Genomic DNA, 18,768 nt, shown 5'->3' with positions numbered 1-18,768 from the left:
TAGATGATTCCGTGTGGTATAACACTTGCACATTAAAAAAGTTCATGATCAGGTAGCTTCACTGCATAAGATAGAATATATAATCTAGCTAGTAAAAATTTGCAAAATAACACACTTGCTGGGTAATAAGAGAATGAAAACAAGAGGTAATGATATAGGCAGCGCCAAAATTTAATAAAAAAAAATAGCGCAGAAGGCATTGACCATACCTTGTTTGTCTAAACAAGTGCCATGGAAAACTAAACATTGTCTAAACAAGAAACTTGTGCTGCATATAGCTATACCATTAATTTAGTTGTGAAATAATGGTTATTCTGAACGCAGCTGTACCCATGTATTTCAGTCCCTGGCTTGGAAATGCCATTACTTTTTTGTAAGGGGACATCACTTGAAAAGGAAAGGCCAGGAATAGCAATTTAAGAAATACAGTGGTACTCCCTGCAACTCCCATTTTTTTTTTTTTGAGTAACCTTGCAACTCCCATTCTTCAGGACATATCATGCCATCTCCATTTGAGTCTGGTGGACTGAATGTCTGCACTCCAAACAGACCAGCGCGATACATGTTAGAATAAAAACGAGATCGTTGCAAACAAACACATAAGAGAATGCATGGACGATCACCTCTTCTTTCTCGATCCCGGCGACCTGCGCGGGCTACAGGAGGGGCTGTAGCCGGCCAGGCCCTGGCTGCAGCCGGCCAGCAGGGCTCCTGGGCCGGCGATAGCGGCCGCGCCGGGGATGTGGCCGGCCAACCAGGGTTCTCAGCCGACCGGCAGGATTTCTGGCTTCCTGCGCTGGCTTTTTTTTTTTTCGTTTTTCTTGCACAAAGGTCGGACTCTGTCAGCGGGACATTATCTTACTTAGGTTATCTGGTATAGTTTTGATTGGTCCTGGGGATTTGATACAAACAATCGTGGCCACAGTATTGGGTTGAAGCCTGGGAGGGATGTTTTTTAGCCCTTAATTTCAACGAAGACAATTTGTTGGATGTATTTTTTTTTGTACAAAGGCTTGACTCTCGCAACGGGGGGGATGATATCTTAGATGTAGCTAGTATAGTTTTGATTGGTCCATTATATAAAAGAAGAATAAGGGGGTGTTTGGTTCTTTAGTCGCTCTTAAAATTTATGTCAAATCGAATGTTTAGATAGTAATAAAGAGCATTAAATATAGATTAATTACAAAACCAATTGCATAGATAGGGGCTAATTTACGAAAAGATTTTTTAAGCCTAATTAATCTATCATGTTTACTGTAGCAACACATCGTCAAATCATAGACTAATTAGGTTTAAAAGATTCATCTCGTAAATTAGTCGTAAGTTGTGCAATTAGTTTCATAATTAGTCTATATTTAATACTCCACACATGTGTCTAAATATTTAATGTGACAAGAATTTTAGGAGGGCCCATAGAAACCAAACAGAATATCTATCAAGAGATGACTAGACTTTTTGTTATTTTATTCCTACAGTACTAGCAAACGTTGCATGGCAACGGAGAATCATACTTCGTATATGAGAACCGATCGTAAATCCAGATTAAATACGAGACATAGAAGGTGCATGTTTGGAAAACAAAAAAAAAAAATAACGGGACGAAAAAAATCCCACTCTTTATTAAATATAGATATTGATTTTATTACTCCCTCCATATTAAATTATAAGTCATTTCAAAAATCTTGGAGAGTCAAAGCATCTCAAGTTTGACCAAATTTATATGATAAGATAATAATATTTAGGATATCAACTAAATATCATTAAGTACTTTATTAATTATATTTTCATAGTATATCTATTTGATATCATAAATCTTTGTAATTTTTTCTATAATTTTAGTTAAACTTGAGATACTTTGACTCTCTAAGATTTTTAGAATCTTTACATAATGAATCATGCACCCAAACCGCGGCCAGCCAGCGTGCCACGTCGGAAAATCCCTTATATTTTTTCGTAAATCAACCTGCGCTCCAGAGACTCTCTCAGAATATTTTACAAAAAACACCTCAGATTATTTCTAAATCAATCCGCAGTCCAGATCGGATGGGCTCCGAGTTTTTTGCAAACAAGACCTTTTCTTTATTGAAAATCAACCTGCACTCCGGAGACACTCTCAACAATTTTTGCAAAAACCTCCTCAGATTTTTCTCAAATCAAAATATAGATCACCTTTGATTATATCTCTTTTTAAAAAAAAAAAAATTAGCTGCCTGCCTCTCACCTCCATCTCGCCCTCCCCTTCCTCTCTCTCTCTCTCTCCCCTTCCCTCTGCTCATGCGGCGGCGGGTGCCAGGCGACGGCGCCCCTGCGGCCGCTGCGCCGGCGTGAGTGGGGCACGGCGGCCCTCGGCCGCCACGGACAGCAGCAATCGGTAGCAGGAGCGCAGCCAGCAAGCGCAGGCCCCGAGCCCTACTGCAGCCGCCGACGCCACCGCGCCGAACGCCATGGCCGACCCGGTGGAACACCGTCCAGCGGAGGAGGAGGAGGAGGCCGCGGCGGCCGGCGAGGACGAGGACAACGGCGCCCAGGTCGCGCCCATCGTAAAGCTGGAGGAGGTCGCCGTTACCACCGGAGAGGAGGACGAGGACGTGCTCCTCGACATGTGAGTCATCCGCGGCCGCTTCGATCCTCCCCCTCCCCGACCCGCCCCGATCCGATTTGGTGGCTAGGTCTTGTTGATCTGACGACGTGCGGCGATTGTGCAGGAAGGCGAAGCTCTACCGGTTGGACAAGGAGGGGAACCAGTGGAAAGAGCGCGGAACAGGCACTGTGAAGCTGCTCAAGCACAAGGAGACCGCCAAGGTCCGCCTCGTGATGCGTTAGCCGAAGACACTTAAGATCTGCGCCAATCATCTTGGTAATCACGGTCTTTTTGTGGGATTTTCGTTACATTGGAGAGTATTGCTTAACCCTTTTCTCCGTTCGCACAGTGGTGGCGACGACTAAGATGCAGGAGCACGCGGCGAGCGACAAGTCGTGCGTGTGGCACGCGCTGGACTTCGCCGACGGTGAGCTCAAGGAGGAGATGTTCGCTATCCGTTTTGGATCTGTCGAGAGTGAGCACCTAGAACCATATCTTACCTCTTTATCTCTCCTTGCATCTGTTCATAGCTAGCAGCTTACACTGTCATAATGTTTGGTAGCTCTGTTGATTGAACTATTTATTGTTGTTTTGGCTTACTTTTGTCTTAGAAAAGTTGATTGATCACTGGCCTTTGGATCTATGAATTATGTGATAAGCTAAGTTTGTTGGATGCCATTCATATATTGTATTTGTTTTTGATGTATATTGTTCGGTGACCCTCCTTCACATTATGAATGCCCCATCAATTCTTAGTTGTATTGTACTGGCCTTCGAACTCATAGTGCTGTCCTCATAACAATCATCAATAAAGCTTCATGTTTCCTGTTTCCATGATATGGTTTTGTTTTGCATTTGCCTGTATTTCTGGCATGCTACTCTTGGTGCAGTCATAGGCTGTCTGCTGTTCTTCAAGTATTTTAAGTTACTTCCAATGTGGGAGAATACTTGTGCTCAAAGCAAAACATATTTTATTTCCATTGATCGCGATAGAACCTACTTGTCGGTGTTTTCGGACCGGGGGGGTCCTCAACCAACCAGTAAATGTGAACTGCGTGCCCCTAATCCCGGATGGTGATGCAAAGAGACACAAGGTTTATACTGGTTCAGGCAATCGATGCCCTACGTCCAGTCCGAGAGATAGATCTTGTATTCCTTGCACCGATGTGCTAGTAGTAGGGGGTTACAAGCACAGTGAGAGAGGGAGCTAATCCCAGGTCTTGGCAAGGTGTCGTGTGGGCCGCTTGAGATGTTGCTCTCAGGCGGCTGGGATGCGTGTGTGTGTGTTGCAGGGTGTTCTTCTCCGTCCGTCTCTAAGTAGCCCAAGTCCTCTCCTTTTATAGTTGAAGGGAGGGCAAGGACAGTACATGTGCTAACTACACGGCGTCGTGCCAACAGGGGCGGCATGTCCGAGCCCTGTGGCCTGTTTCTGTGGCGGCGTGGTCGTCGGAGTGGTCCGTCCTTGGAGCACTGGGGCGGCGTGCTAATCGCATCCGATCCTGTGCGTCGTGGGAGCCCCGGGACTGCCTCGGAGTGGGTGCGGCGGTGGACGTGCAAGCCGTTGTGGACGGACTGTGCGCGAGGTCGAGGCTTGGTCGGTGCCGAGGCTGCACCGCAGTGGGGGGTCTCGGCGGGCACGAACCCCGAGATACCTGAGACCTTGGTGCACAGTGCGATGTTGTTTTCGAGGTGGGGATCGTGGGACACAGTGTAGTGTGGGCGCTGGTTGTGGGCACAGCGTCAGGATACAGTGACCGGTAATCCCCGCCGTGCCCTGTCTCAGCCGGTATGGGGCCGATGCGACCTCATGTCCCGTCGGCCATTCTGTGGCGTCGAGCCATCGTCCGGCTGAGATTGCGGGAGTGGTTGAAGTATTAATGGGACATGACGTGCTGTCGGGAAGACCGGCCGAGGCGGGGGCGACGGACTATGGATAAGCTGGCCTCGCGCGATATGGAGAATGAGGCCTCGCGTAAGACGGAGAGCGGAGCCTCGCGCGAGATGGAGATCGGACTCCCTGCCGAGGCCTTCCGTGAGAGGCCTCGCGCGATACGGAGAATGCACCTCCTGCCGAGGCCTTCCGTGAGAGAGCCTCGCGCGAGACGGAGATTGCGTCAGGACGCCGAGACCTCCTGCGCGAGGTTCGAGGCGAGGCAGAGAGCCTGGCGGGCTCGGACGTGGCGGGTGAGGGGCCCACGGCTTACCTTCTAGCTTTGTTTTTTGATGGGACTTAAGTGACCCCTTTGATGTTCGCTCGGGGTACCCCGTTCTAAGGTACCCGACAGTAGCCCCCGAGCCTCCGGGGGAGTGCGTGCACTCTCCCTGAGGGTTTGCCGAGGCTTGGTTTATTCCCGCTCCCGTAGGAATTGGGTTTTGTTTCTTGAGGTTCCGGTGGGTGCGCGCGAGCGCACCCGCTGGGTGTAGCCCCCGAGGCCCTGGAGGAGTAGAGTTACTCCTCCAGGGGCTTTTTTCGTTTTCGCGTTTGAGCGAGGAGTCTTTATCGCATTTGCCGAGCCCATAAGCGCAAGTTCGGGTTGCGGGGGTCTCGGCGAGGCTGCAGGAAAAGCCCTCTAGCCTCCGCACGGAGCGAGAGGTCCGTCAGGGGTCCCCCTGACTTTGGGTACGACCCTCACGCTTCCTTTTCGCTCGGAAGGAGGGGTGGAATGTGCCGGGCTACCCTCGATGGGCACGAGCGTGGGCACTTCCGGTGAGCTGTTATCGAGTGAGTCCGAGTGGAGGCCCGTACCCCGTTCGCTAGGGGACGGCTAGTGGTCCAGAGACGCACTCCAAGAGTACCAGAGGGCTTCTCTAGTGGGTGCCGAGGTCGTTCGCTGGGCCTCGGTGGCTCGGTGCCTTCCTACGGTGGGATCCCATTCGGAGACTTCCCTGCCGGTCTCGGACACGACTTAGGACGCCCCGAGCGATTGTTCGCTCGGGCCTCGGCCATTCGTAGGCTCGCCCCAAGGTCGTCCCTGACTCTGTTGCCCTGGGGCGGCTGTCGAAACCTCTGGAGGCCCAGCCTTCGAACCCCTGGACCGTAACGGGCTCGGTGCCCTTTATCGTATTTGCAACGAAACCTCTAGCGTGGACTTGGACCATTTGTCTTTGTCTTGGGTGCAAGAGGAGCCCCCGAGCCTCCGCCTGGAGCAAGAGGGCGGTCGGGGGTCCCCTGACCTTTTCATCCGACCCTCACATATCCTTTTCGTTCGGACGGAGGGTTTGTTTGCCGAGCCCATTCTGGTCTCGGCAAGGTTGCAGGAAGAGCCCCTAGCCTCTGCGCGGAGCGAGAGGGCCATCGGAAGTTTCCCTGGCTTTTTATACGCCCCTCGCGCGTGAGGGTTTGTTTGCCGAGGCCCCTTTGGGCGCGAGCCCGGGTCGTGGGGTCTCGGCGTATCTACAGGAAGAGCCTCCTAGCCTCTGCACAGGGTGAGAGGGCCGTCAGGAGCTCCCCTATCTTTTTGCACGACCCTCACGCTTCCTTTTCGCTCGGAAGGAGGGTTTGTTTTGCCGAGCCCCTTTGAGTGCGAGCCGGGGTCGCTGGGTCTCGGCAAGGTTGCAGGAAGAGCCCCTTAGCCTCTGCATAGAGCGAAAAGGCCGTCGGGGGTTCCCCTGACTTTTTGTGCGACCCTCATGCTTACTTTTCGCTCGGAAGGAGGGGTGGAATGTGCCTCACTACCCTCGGTGGGCACGAGCGGTGGCACTTCCGGTGAGCTGTTATCAGGGCCTCCGAGTGGAGGCCCGAACCCCGTTCGCTAGGGGACGGCTAGCGGTCCAGAGACACACCCCAAGAGTACCAGAGGATTTCTCTAGTGGGTGCCGAGGCCGTTCGCTGGGCCTCGGTGGCTCGGTGCCTCCCTACGGTGGGATCCCATTCGGAGACCTTCCTGCCGGTCTCGGACACGACTTTGGGCGTCCCAAGCGTTTCGCTTGCTTGGGCCTCGGCCCCGTATAGGCTCGCCCGCGATCGTCCCTGACTCTGTTATTCTGGGGCGGCTGTCGAAACCTCTTGGGGCCCAGCCTTCGAACCCCTGGACCGTAATAGGCTCAGAGCCTGGTTCCTTCATATGAAAGGAATAGGCCGTGGGGAATATCTTCCCTATTGGCTCGGCAACGGGTGGCGCGCCTTTTGAGGCGGTTTCCTGGGGAGGCGAAACGACGCCTGCTGCCGTAGTGGCCGAGCGTGACGTGGTGGATGGGACGTAACTGTTCTCGCATTTAATGAGGGAGACGTGGGCGCGTGGGCCGGCGAAATCGGCTCGTGGTTAACTTCGCCGGATCGGGGGGAGGGGAACTTCCCTGATTTCGTCGCCCGTTCGTTTCACCTCCTCCCTGCATAAATACCCGAAGAGTCTCGCCCCTCCTCGTCTTACCTCGCCTGCATTAGCACTGCCTCCGTCGAGCCGTCGCTAGAGCAGCGGGTGCCGGGAAGAAGAGCGAGCCTAGGGAGAAAGTGAGAAGAAAGCGAGAGCGTGGGAGAGAGAGAAAAACTCACCGCTGCATCCGGTCCCTCCATCGCGCTCATGGCCGGCGACATCGTCGTTGTCGAGGCGGACCCTTGGGATCCGTCGGACGTCACCGAGGAGATGCTTCAGTCGCTTGTCGACGGTGGACTCCTTCGCCCGGTGACGGACCCCGCCAGGCCGGAGTGGATTGCTCCATACGGCGAGCCAGAGCCGAGGCCTCGCGACGGCTACGTCGTGAGCTTCGTCTCCTTTCACGAGCGCGGCCTCGGCGTCCCGGTGGATCGGTTCATGCGGGCGCTCCCGCACTACTACGGCGTGGAGCTCCACAACTTCAATCCCAACTCCATCGCTCAGGCGGCTATCTTTGTTGCCGTCTGCGAGGGGTATTTGGGGATTGCTCCCCATTGGGAGTTGTGGCTCCACCTATTCCGGGCAGGGCACACTACCAAGCCGACGGGCACGTCGGGTACGAGGAAGGCGACGAGGGCCGGCGGCTGCACTCTCCTAGTGCGCTAGGACCGCCTGCACCTCTGCATCCCGGCACAACTCGCGTCGTCCAATCGCCGGTGGTACACGAGTTGGTTCTACCTTCGCAACGACGACGGAGGACTTCCCTCCTACACTGGGCGGATTGTGGGGAGTTGCCCGGAGAGATGGAAGTACGGCGTCCCGAAGGACGACCAGCCCAAGCTGCAGCCGCTTCTGGAGGGGCTAGCGAGGCTGCGGGGCCACGGTCTCACCGTGGCTGTGGTCGTGGCCGCCTTCCACCGCCGAAGGGTGCTGCCGCTGATGGCTCGGCGGCGGCGGCTGTTCGAGATGAAGCCGGGTGAGCCCATTGAGGGCACCCGGATGTCCTCCTCTGCCCTTTCCGACGAGGAAATTCTTCGTCGGGTGGGGGAGACGGTAGAGGCGAAGCTGAGGGGCGGCAACTTGACCCCTATCGCGATGCGGCCGTCGCGGGGGTTCCTCTCGCTGGTAAGTCGTGTGCCGCTGTAGCCTCCGAGCCTCCTCAATCTCCCCTTACCCCTTGTTTCCTTATGCGTGTCCGTCGTTCCTGCAGGGGATGAGGGACGTGCGCTCCTCTCCGCCGCCCGTTCCCGAGGACGCGAGGCGGCGGGCGATCAACCGCGCGCACGCCGACGCGCAGAAAAAGCGGAAAGACGCCAAGGCGGCGAAGCGCACGAAGCAAATCCTCGCGCGCGAGGAGCTGGATAAGCGCCGCCGTCAACAACGGAAGGATGGTCTCCCGTTGGAGGAATCTCCGTCGACGTCGCTGTCGACGGAGGCCTCGGACGGGGATGACGGGGGCGAGGTGGGGCGAGGTCCCCTGGACCACCTTCCTGACGTAGTGGAGGTGGTGCCCAGGGCGTTGGCAAGCAGCCCGGCACTCCCGGGAGGAGGAGGAGAAACGGACCCGGGGTCGACGGTTGCCCGCTCCGGGGCCGAGGCCGACACGCCTGAGGTGCGGGCGTTGGGCAAACACGCCGTTAGCCCGGTGGGCTCGGCGACCGTGGTGGAATAAGTGGCGGTGGAGGCGACGCCAGCGCCCCCGCAGAGGACCGAAGTGGCGCCGGGGTCCATTGAGGATCGACCGGCGACGATGGATACGGAGGCGACGCCTCTGCCGCCGCCTCCGCCGTTGCGGACGAGGTTTGCCATGGCGAAGCGGTTGCCGCCACGTTCAAGGTAAGTGTATTTTTGACAGGGTCATAGTGCCTTCCGTTCGCCTTTTGGTCTCGCGCTGAACCTGTAGGTTATTTTTCCTTAGTCGGAAGCGGCCTGCAGACGAGCTTCCCTTGGTGCCCCTTAAGGCGCTCAAGGCGAGCCCTGGCTCCTCCGCCCACTGGGTGGCGAAGGCACAAGCCGCTATCCAACGCGGTGCGGCGTCGGCGAGGGTCGACCCGAAGGAGCCGGCCGCCCAAGGAGGGGCTGCCGAGGCGACCCCTACACAGACGAGGGAGGGAGTGCCTCCTCCCCGCGAGGGCGAGGCTCACGAGTCGGATGGGGCCGGCGTGCCCTTGGTTGCCGAGGCCCCCGGGGTCTCCGAGGCTGAGGCGACGGAGGCCAGGGCGCCCAAGACCGCCGAGACCGCAGTCGGTGTTTCTGCGTCCTCCGAGGCCACGATGGCGGAGGCCGGAGCCCCCGAGACCGTTGAGGCCATAATTGCGGAGGCCGGAGCCCCCGAGATCACCAAGGCCGTCGTAATGGCGGCGAGGCCGTCTGTCCAGGAGGCGGAGATGAAGGCGGCGGAGGCCTCGGTGGCGCCCTTGGTTCAGGGGCCGCCGTTGTTGCGAGAGAGCGCCCGGGAGGCGAAGGTCTATCCGATCTCCTCCGACGATACTTCCCGGGTGCGGGAGGTGGTCGATGCCGAGGCCGGTTCCGTGGAACAGCCGGCGCCGATCTTGGACGAGGGAAGCTCGGCCCTCGTGCGGGCGCGACCCGAGCCTCGCGGGTGGGATCACCCGCGGGTACTGTGGCGGAGCCAGGACGACCCTGAGGGGGAGCCTCTGTTCGCCCTCGAGGACACAACCGAGGGCGGGCGCTGGGGCACCTTCGAGCAATACCGCCAGCTGGCGGAGCGGTCGCTACGGACGGCCCTGTCCGTGGTGGCCGACGAACTGCCCGGAGTCGCCTAGGTTTGCGTTTTCCTTTCTCGTGCGACGTTGTCCCTTTCTGGGTTTTGTTACCATCAATGACCCCTGTTCTGCTTCCCTAGGAGCTCGAGACCCGGTCCCTTGGGAAGTCGGTCTTTCTCCGGCGGGAGAGGGGCGTCTGGGACCAGCTTCAGCGGCAGAAGGGCCTTCTTGCCGGCGCCAACGAGCTCCTGTCGGCGCGGAGCGCGGAGGTAGAGGACCTCCGCCTTCGTTGTGCCGACGTGAAGGTCGAGGCGGCCACAGCCCAGACGCAGCTCGCCCCTCTGGCGGCGCGGGTGAAGAAGTTGGAGGAGGAGCTCACCCGCGCAGTCAGCAATCGGGATGCCTTCAGGGGCCGAGCCGTTGAAGCTACAGCCTCGGCCGCGACTCTCGCGGGGCAGCTGGGGGCGGAACAGAGGGCGCACCAGCTGACGAAAGGTGCCTTGGATGAGGCCCTTGCTGCAGCCGAGGCCTCTCGAACCGAGGCCGTGGTTTGGAGGGGACGGTTGAGGGTGAGTTTTAGCCCCCTCATTTTGTTTTCTTTTCCTTATGTTCGCTCCCTAACTCCTTTGTGTGACGCAGAGCTGGGGAGTGAAGCTTCTAGGGCGGCCGAGGCTTCTCGGGTCGAGGCCCAGCGCTTGAAGGAGGAGGCCGAGGCTTCCCGGGCCGAGGCCCTGCGCTGGAAGGAGAAAGCCGAGGCCTGTTAGGTCGAGACCCGACACTGGGAATGCATTTGTTGCTTCTGCTTCTGGGAAAGATTGGACATACCCATCAGCAGTTGATTTTTTCAAGAGCTTCTTCAATGTTGATAGAATACCAGAAATCACTGGCTCTCTGGACTAGGAAGGAAATGAATCCAGAATATAGATGGTCTTGTTGCTTGAGATCACGAACAAGAACCAATGTTTTTCATGAACAATAGGTATAAATATCTGCTTTGGATTTTGCAGTCCAAGCTCATTAGCTAACATCTTTGTTCCATTGTCCGGGGATAACAATTCAGACATTGCCTTTTGAGACAATATAACTTTGTCCATGGCTTTTTCCTTCCACTCTTGATTCCATAATTCACATTGTAAGAACATTATGGCAGTGTGCATAAGTCCTTGTAGCTTGAAACATTCTACATAAGCTATTTCTGACACTTGATGGTTCAATATATCCAGTTTTATTCCGTCTCGAGTTCTTTCTAGAACATGCTTCTTGTAGAGACGAATAACGCGCCTGAAGAGTTTAAGAGATGTTAATAAGACTATCCAGTTAGAAAACCGCAGAGACCACCTCTTCTTTACCTGTCTATACCAGCACGAGAAAACTGATCATGATTGTTGCTCTCATCATCAGACTCCTGATCATGATTGTTGCTCTCATCACTGGACTCATCCAATCTGTTTCTCTTCTTCGACACTTTTTTCGTCACCTTAGGACCCTTATCCTTCAACACTTTCCTCTTCCTAACCTGAAAGGCGGTATGGAATGTGTAACATGTATGTACTAATCCAAAAAGTACATATATGGTAAGACTTATACTTATCTGTTTCTGGTAATCCGTGGTATATACAATCTCATCAGGTTGAACTTCTGTAATGGCATTACGGCCATACACTGTGTCTTTCCAATCTTTCAGCTAAAAAGGGGCACGGAAGGGAATTTTATTGTTAGATGTTTATGAAATACATGAATGCATTTGCATAATTTGTACATACCTTGACACCTTTCTTAATTTCATTAATGATATCCTTCACCTTTGGCTCAGTATAGTGTTTAACATTGGGATCTTCGGGATCCCCAAGGCGTCTTGGCCAGTTGTATGAACATATTCTATGTTTTCAAAGCAAAAAAACTGCCAGATACTGTTAGTCATACAACATTGCTGTTCTAAGAAAAGAAAAGATTTCAAAGATACTTACAACAAAGGACACAGCGCTGTGAACCCTCCGACTTTGATGGAAGGTTTTCAGACAATTCATCATATGATTTAGTAATTTCCGGCACCAGTCCGTGGTAACAAGCTTCTTTATATTAGAGACAGCTGCCATGTTTTCAGGAGTAAAATAATTTGAGGAGGTTGTAAACATTGCAAAGTTGAATACAGCCGCTATAAAAATCCTGGCTTGCAGCATGTGGTCATTTTTCTCCGCAGCAACTTTAGAAGCTGTTATAGCAGCATGCATACTCAAATTCTGGTCCTTTCCATGAGCAACAAGAAGAGCACTCTTCACAGCAACATCTGGACACTCAAGAAGATCCTGTGGTACATCTTGCTTACCCATTGGAAGGCCACATGTAATTGCCAAAGCATCTCGTGTCAACACACGAGGATGCTCTGGGTCAAGAGTGAGCACAAGAACATCTTCATTATGCAGCTTCGCAGGCTTGTAGTTAGAAGTAGTCCATATGGAAAATCGTTGATCAGGAAGTTTGTACATAGTGATGTCAAGAAAAGAACCAAAGCCAAGAGCTTTTATCGCAGAGACTGCAGTGTCTAATAGTCCCTCTTTTAAAGCTGAAAATTTTTCTAGGTTGTACCGCGCTAGGTCGCCTCCCTTCAATCAAATAAACAACACTAGCATCAATCATTTTCATTTTTTGGAGTCACGCCAAGTAGTAAATTAAATGCTGATTAACAGGTAGAAAAAATTGTTGTAATAAGGTTGCAGAGATGAATACTGGTAGAGAGCCCATGTCGTCGGACCACTTGGCAATGAACTCATTAGTTCCTGTAAAATCGTAATATCATAGCAAATATGAAATCTATGAGCTTGCAACTTCATAAAACAGAGCCAACAAGTACACAGGCAACATCATTATCATGTATATCAACTTGGTGACTGAAAACAAACGACAGCTCCACCTAGCAGGCTACTACCTACTAGCGAATTGAAGCACGAGGTACTAGTACACGTACACGTACGTCCACTGCTAGAAAAAAACAAAATGCTGGTACAGGAATCCCAAACCCGAATATAGCAGGGATAGGAATGTGAAAGAAGGGGCACAGGCAGGATATGAATGACCTCTGCTTACCCTTGGCGTCGCTATCGGGGAAGATGGCTCCAACAGCCTCCTCACCCGAGGCGAAGTTGGTGGCGATGTCGAGGAGCGCGGCATGTTCCGACCTAACTCTCGAACCAAGTCCCGGCAGGTGGTGCCGGAGAGGAAAGCCTGGACGATCTCCGAGTCGCCGACGCTGGGCAACTCGGTGCACTGTTTGGAGAAGCGCCGGATGAAGTCTCGGAGAGACTCCTCCGGCTTCTGGCGACAACTTTTAAGGTCCCAGGAGTTCCCAGGGCGCACGTATGTGCCTTGGAAGTTCCCGACGAAGATCCTCACCAAGTCGCGCCAGTCGTGGATTTGTGAGGGAGGAAGGTGCTCGAGCCAGGCTCGCGCTGAGTCTGACAAGAGCAAGGGGAGGTTGCGGATGATGAGCAGGTCATCGCCCGCGCCACCTAGCTGACAGGCCAGGCGGTAATCGGCAAGCCAGAGTTCGGGGTTGGTCTCGCCGCTATATTTCGCGAGATTGGCTGGTTGCCGAAACCGGGCCGGGAAAAGGGCAGCGCGGATGGCCCTGCTGAAGACCCGAGGGCCTGGCGGTTCAGGAGAAGGACTGCGGTCCTCCTCGCTGTCATAGCGGCCGCCTCGGTGCGGGTGGTAACCCCGAGCGGGCCCTTCGTTGTCGTGGCGTCGTCGCCTGCTAACCACCTCATGGTCTCCCTGCGCCTCGCGTCGATGGCCGAGGCGGTCCAGAAGCACGGGGGCCCTGTGGGCTATCGGTGCTTGAGCGGGCTCGGGACGAACCGAGGCTTCCCTATCCTGCCGAGGCGGGGCTGAGGGCAAGTTCGAGGCGCCCCCGTGCCGTCGGGAGGCGGAACTTTCGGCCTGCTGTACCGCGGCGGTCTCTAGGAGATCCCGGAGCTCGCCGCGGACCCGCCGCCCCTTCGTGGTAGAAGGCTCGGGCATTGCGCAGACCAGCATTGCCGCAGCCGCGACGTTCTGGCTAGCGCGATTGAAGACTGGGGGTTGCTCACTCCCTTCGTCGTCATGGATGCGGTGATGCACATCGCGGGCCCTCCGTCGGGCTCCTCCGCCTTCGCCGCGACCTCGCTGTTCCTGTTCGAGAGAGTCTCGAAGCTGCTGTAGGAGAAGTCGGTCTTGTTCGACCTTGGCCTGGAGCTCACGGAGCTGTTCCAGGTCCGGGCGTTGAGGTCGCGCAGGAGCGAGGTTCTCGTTCCGTGCTGCCGGCAGGACAATGCGCGGAGGTGTGGCGGCGCCTGTACCCGGGCGAAGTAGGGAATGACTACCCGCCCCCTCGTCTTCCTCGCCTGCCCTCGGCATCCCGAGCCCGGCGTGGAAACACTCGCGAGTGGGGTCGTAGGTGCCCTCGTCGTCGGAGTCGGAGTAGCCTAAGCAGTAGTCGCTTGCGGCCAAGAACTGGCGCATAGCCCCAGGGTCGTGGAGTCCGGAGAAATCCACTCCGGGCCATGCCTCGTCCTCCTCCGAGGAGTCGGCGTGGGTGCTCAGGTCGAGAGTGAAGCGCTGGCGGCGTCCCAAGACATCCTCGTGAGCGGTAATGTAAGCGTAGGCATAAGAGGCGGCGGCATTTCTCAACCCAAAGGGGTATGGGGATGGTGCCGTCGCCAGACTCTGCTCCGCCTGGATTGGCTCCTTAGGGAGTGGTGGAGCGGAGCTTGATGACTGGGCATCGCCGTGTGCCATCGGCGATTTTCCTTTGTCCAAGCTCAGACTAGACAGGTCTCCAGCCAGGGACCCTGTGCCAACAGCTGGTCGTAGGATATTGGCGGGGAGCGGCGTACCGCCCCGGATTCGCGTAGCGTCGGGGTGGTCTTGCTCGTGTCGTGCCTGGCGAGAGCGGCCGCCCGGGCGCTGCCTGCGCCTGGGCTGTCGGTGCGTGACTTCATCGTCGGTTGGTGGGGCTCGAGGAGTGAGGAGTACCATGTCGTACTCATGCCCTAGAGACATGAACTCTAGGCTCCTAAACCAAACCACCGTGCCGAGACGCAATGGTCGTACGGGGTCTGCCATCCGGAACTTGCTGGGATGACGAAACTGACACGCAGAGTCCCCTACCTGGCGCGTCAACTGTCGGTGTTTTCGGACCGGGGGGTCTTCAACCAACCAGTAAATGTGAACTGCGTGCCCCTAATCCCCGATGGTGATGCAAAGAGACACAAGGTTTATACTGGTTCAGGCAATCGATGCCCTACGTCCAGTCCGAGAGATAGATCTTGTATTCCTTGCACCGATGTGCTAGTAGTAGGGGGTTACAAGCACAGTGCGAGAGGGAGCTAATCCCAGGTCTCGGCAAGGTGTCGTGTGGGCCGCTTGAGATGTTGCTCTCAGGCGGCTGGGATGCGTGTGTGTGTGTTGCAGGGTGTTCTTCTCCGTCCGTCTCTAAGTGGCCCAAGTTCTCTCCTTTTATAGTTGAAGGGAGGGCAAGGACAATACATGTGCTAACTACACGGCGTCGTGCCAACAGGGGCGGCATGTCCGAGCCCTGTGGCCTGTTTCTGTGGCGGCGTGGTTGTCGGAGTGGTCCGTCCTTGGAGCACTGGGGCGGCGTGCTAGTCCCATCCGATCCTATGCGTCGTGGGAGCCCCGGGACTGCCTCGGAGTGGGTGCGGCGGTGGACGTGCAACCCGCTGTGGACGGACTGTGCGCGAGGCCGAGGCTTGGTCGGTGCCGAGGCTGCACCGCAGTGGGGGGTCTCGGCGGGCACAAACCCCGAGATAGCCGAGACCTTGGTGCACAGTGCGATGTTGTTTTCGAGGCGGTGATCGTGGGACACAGTGTAGTGTGGGCGCTGGTCGTGGGCACAGCGTCAGGATACAGTGACCGTTAATCCCCGCCGTGCCCTGTCTCAGCCGGTATGGGGCCGATGCGACCTCATGTCCCGTCGGCCATTCTGTGGCGTCGAGCCATCGTCCGGCTGAGATTGCGGGAGTGGTTGAAGTATTAATGGGACATGACGTGCTGTCGGGAAGACCGGCCGAGGCGGGGGCGACGGACTATGGATAAGCTGGCCTCGCGCGATACGGAGAATGAGGCCTCGCGCGAGACGGAGATCGGACTCCCTGCCGTGGCCTTCCGTGAGAGGCCTCGCGCGATACGGAGAATGCACCTCCTGCCGAGGCCTTCCGTGAGAGAGCCTCGCGCGAGGCGGAGATTGTGTCAGGGACGCCGAGACCTCCTGTGCGAGGTTCGAGGCGAGGCGGAGAGCCTGGCGGGCTCGGACGTGGCGGGTGAGGGGCCCACGGCTTACCTTCTAGCTTTGTTTTTTGATGGGACTTAAGTGACCCCTTTGATGTTCGCTCGGGGTACCCCGTTCTAAGGTACCCGACACTACTCTAAAATTAGCGAACTGCTACTTTGGTCTCTAAACATGAATAGCAAGTTTCAATAGTGGAAGACCTGTAACTCACGACTGGGTAGCAAAAGTGCCAAGTTGGAAATGGTCTGAGACTGAGCTAATTTTGATCGCCATTGGACCTTTTGTTGCCATGTGTCGTGTATATCTAGCATTACTTTTGCCTTGACATTTAGCAGCCATGCTGTTACTTCTTAGCTAATTATGTGATCACACCATGCCGATATAGCTCAATGGATCACCTTTTGCAGCTCTGCGTTAGCATGCATGCATGTTACTCACGTACTGCCACATGCATCATGAATAACTGATTAATTTTGCACACTCAGGTGCCAGATTATTGAGGTTAATGTGGCTGCTCAATGCACCATGAATAATTAACTTTAATGTCACACTTCCATTCAGCTACCGCATCTATTGGTTAGCCTCTTCATGTTTATATAGGACCATAGTAGCAGTATACTCCAAGGACCTAACAATTTAGTTTCCAGGGATCTTGGCAGCTTTTCCCTGTGTTAGAAAGGCATCAGGTGCTTGCTTGCTTATTTTGAGACATTTGCGGGATGATGATATGTATCATGCTTGTATTGTTGGAAATTTTGTTTGATATCTACAAATATCTGACAGATCATCAGCGTTGTAGTTTAGGTATTGATTGCTATTTTTAGTTATATTCCGGTCTCAAAATAAATCAACTTATAGAGTTGTCGTAAGAACTATTTTAAGTTTGTCCAACTTCATAGAAAAGAACACCAACATGTATGACATCAAATAAGCATGTATATTATGAAAAACATATTTCATGGTATATCTAATCTAATAATTTGAATTTGGTGTCGTGCTCTTTTGATGTATTTGGTCAAACCTAAAAATGTTTAACTTCGGACAACTTTAGATGTTGGAAACTAGAGTGTTCTTTTATACTTTTGATGATGATTTGAATTGTGGTGTTAGGTTGGGTTTACTTTGGTTTCTTTCTGAGATATCAATTGCTGGTGAATGATGATAGTATGACAGTTTTATATTTTTGGCATCCTTGTTTATTTTGAATTTGCTGCTTACTCTCTTGAGATTCTATTCAGATTGCAAGAAGTTTAAGGATATTGTTGAAGAGAGCTGAACAGCAAGGAAAGACTGAGGAGAAAGAAAACGAGGAAGCCTCCACTGCCGAGGCTCCTGCATCTGATGATAAGAAGGATGCTAAAGATTGAAGACGTTTGTATACGCAAACAAGGGTCAAATGAGTGTCCTTCCATTCATTTTGTTGTCAAGGTTCATCTTCCCTCCACAAATTTTCATTGTGTTTTCTCTGGGATGAATGCTTGTGTTAGGTGAAATCAGAGTCATCAGTCATCTATATGGTTTTCTTGGTTGATAGACTGTTATTTTTTAAGTTGTCTGTTTATCTTGGATGGCTGGGGTCAGCATGTCTGTACCATTTAATTTCTTCCGTCCTCTCCAAGAATCGCATTAATAAAGGAGAACTGCTACAGATTATGGCATGTTTTAGTAAGAATTTTTCCATATAAACTTTTACCTATGCTTTTTAGGGGTAAATAAAATTATACCTTCATGATGATAAAGTCTCGAAAATACATAAAAATCATAAAATGAACAAAAAAATTGCTGAGTTTCTCCAGTCTGTTCGGTTGGCTGGTTCATATTGTTGCTGGTTCGTGAAAAAGTACTGCTGGCTAATTTGTGGGAGAGAAAAATACTGTTCCGGCTGGAAATTTACAATCGTTTATAATAAGCCACAGCCAAACGAACAGGCTGCTCATCATTGTACCTATATTCTTATTGCCACTGGCTAGTCAAAAAGAAAGGCGTGGCAAAGCCGCGCCCGCGTTTCTAGTAACTTATAATTTCGAATCGGAGGGAGTAGATATGTATAACCAGTAGATATATATAACCGCCATAGCATTTTACTTGCATGCATCGCCAGCATTGGCTTGGCAACACATGTGTATGATGAACAATTGGTCATCAATTGCCCATCAATCCCCTGGATTTCTCATAATGCTATCCATAAACCATAATTGGTTGACGCTACACCTGGTTCATTCATCAGCTTCATTGCTTCTGCTGACTGCTGCCTTTTACTAGAATCTAGTCTAGTACGTAGTGTCGTAGCTAGAATCTTGTTGCCTTCAAACACAAGGCAAAAGCATATGCGTGCGTCAAGCTCGAGTATGGGCGTATGGCACTATGGCATGCCTGTCATGCGAGCCAAAGCCAAATAGCGAATGTCATCATGTGCAGCGACGCTGGCACCCGACACCTTTCGAGTCAAGAAGGATAGCTCGACAGTGTTACGAGCCCAGCAGTAATTAAGTTAACTGAACTGAACTCCGGCACGGCACTCTGTCCGTCGCACGGACAGCATCACCACCACAATCTGTCGTGATGATTACCGTAGCGTGGCAGGACAGGGGGCGAAGCGAGCAAATCCGAGGAGTGCATTTGTCTGGTAGGTACAAGAATTAACTAGGGATGTAAGTGAAAATTATCACTACGTTTATAATTTCGTGCGAGGACGGTAGGGTAGTATCGACTGGATTCCATGTAGCTCACCCGCGCAGGACTGGTTGTACTCTGTTCCCCTCAATCTAAGTGTATTGAAATAGATTAAGGTAAAAACTAAGCAAAATTTTACTCCAATCACTCCAACACATGAATTAAAGTTGATACAAGTACATCCAAATA

At 53.3% G+C, this 18,768-nt stretch overlaps 1 protein-coding gene and 1 pseudogene across 1 annotated transcript; one reads left to right on the top strand and one right to left on the bottom strand.

Annotated features, from left to right (window-relative positions):
• Positions 1–2,224: 2,224 nt before the first annotated feature.
• Positions 2,225–17,605, top strand: LOC136501641 (ran-binding protein 1 homolog a-like; annotated as a pseudogene).
• On the bottom strand, positions 10,517–12,106 carry LOC136501846 (uncharacterized). Its single transcript, XM_066497373.1, has 5 exons — positions 11,544–12,106; positions 11,384–11,474; positions 11,188–11,304; positions 10,970–11,136; positions 10,517–10,901 (listed from the first exon to the last, which is right to left on the bottom strand). The coding sequence occupies exons 1-5, from the start codon at positions 12,104–12,106 to the stop codon at positions 10,517–10,519; spliced, it is 1,323 nt and encodes a 440-aa protein (XP_066353470.1).
• Positions 17,606–18,768: the final 1,163 nt, after the last annotated feature.

This window comes from Miscanthus floridulus, chromosome 13 (assembly GCF_019320115.1).
Source record: "Miscanthus floridulus cultivar M001 chromosome 13, ASM1932011v1, whole genome shotgun sequence".
Classification (NCBI taxonomy): domain Eukaryota; kingdom Viridiplantae; phylum Streptophyta; class Magnoliopsida; order Poales; family Poaceae; genus Miscanthus; species Miscanthus floridulus.
The sequence above is the reverse complement of the archived record's forward strand: the minus strand, read 5'-3'. Positions and strand labels throughout refer to the sequence as shown.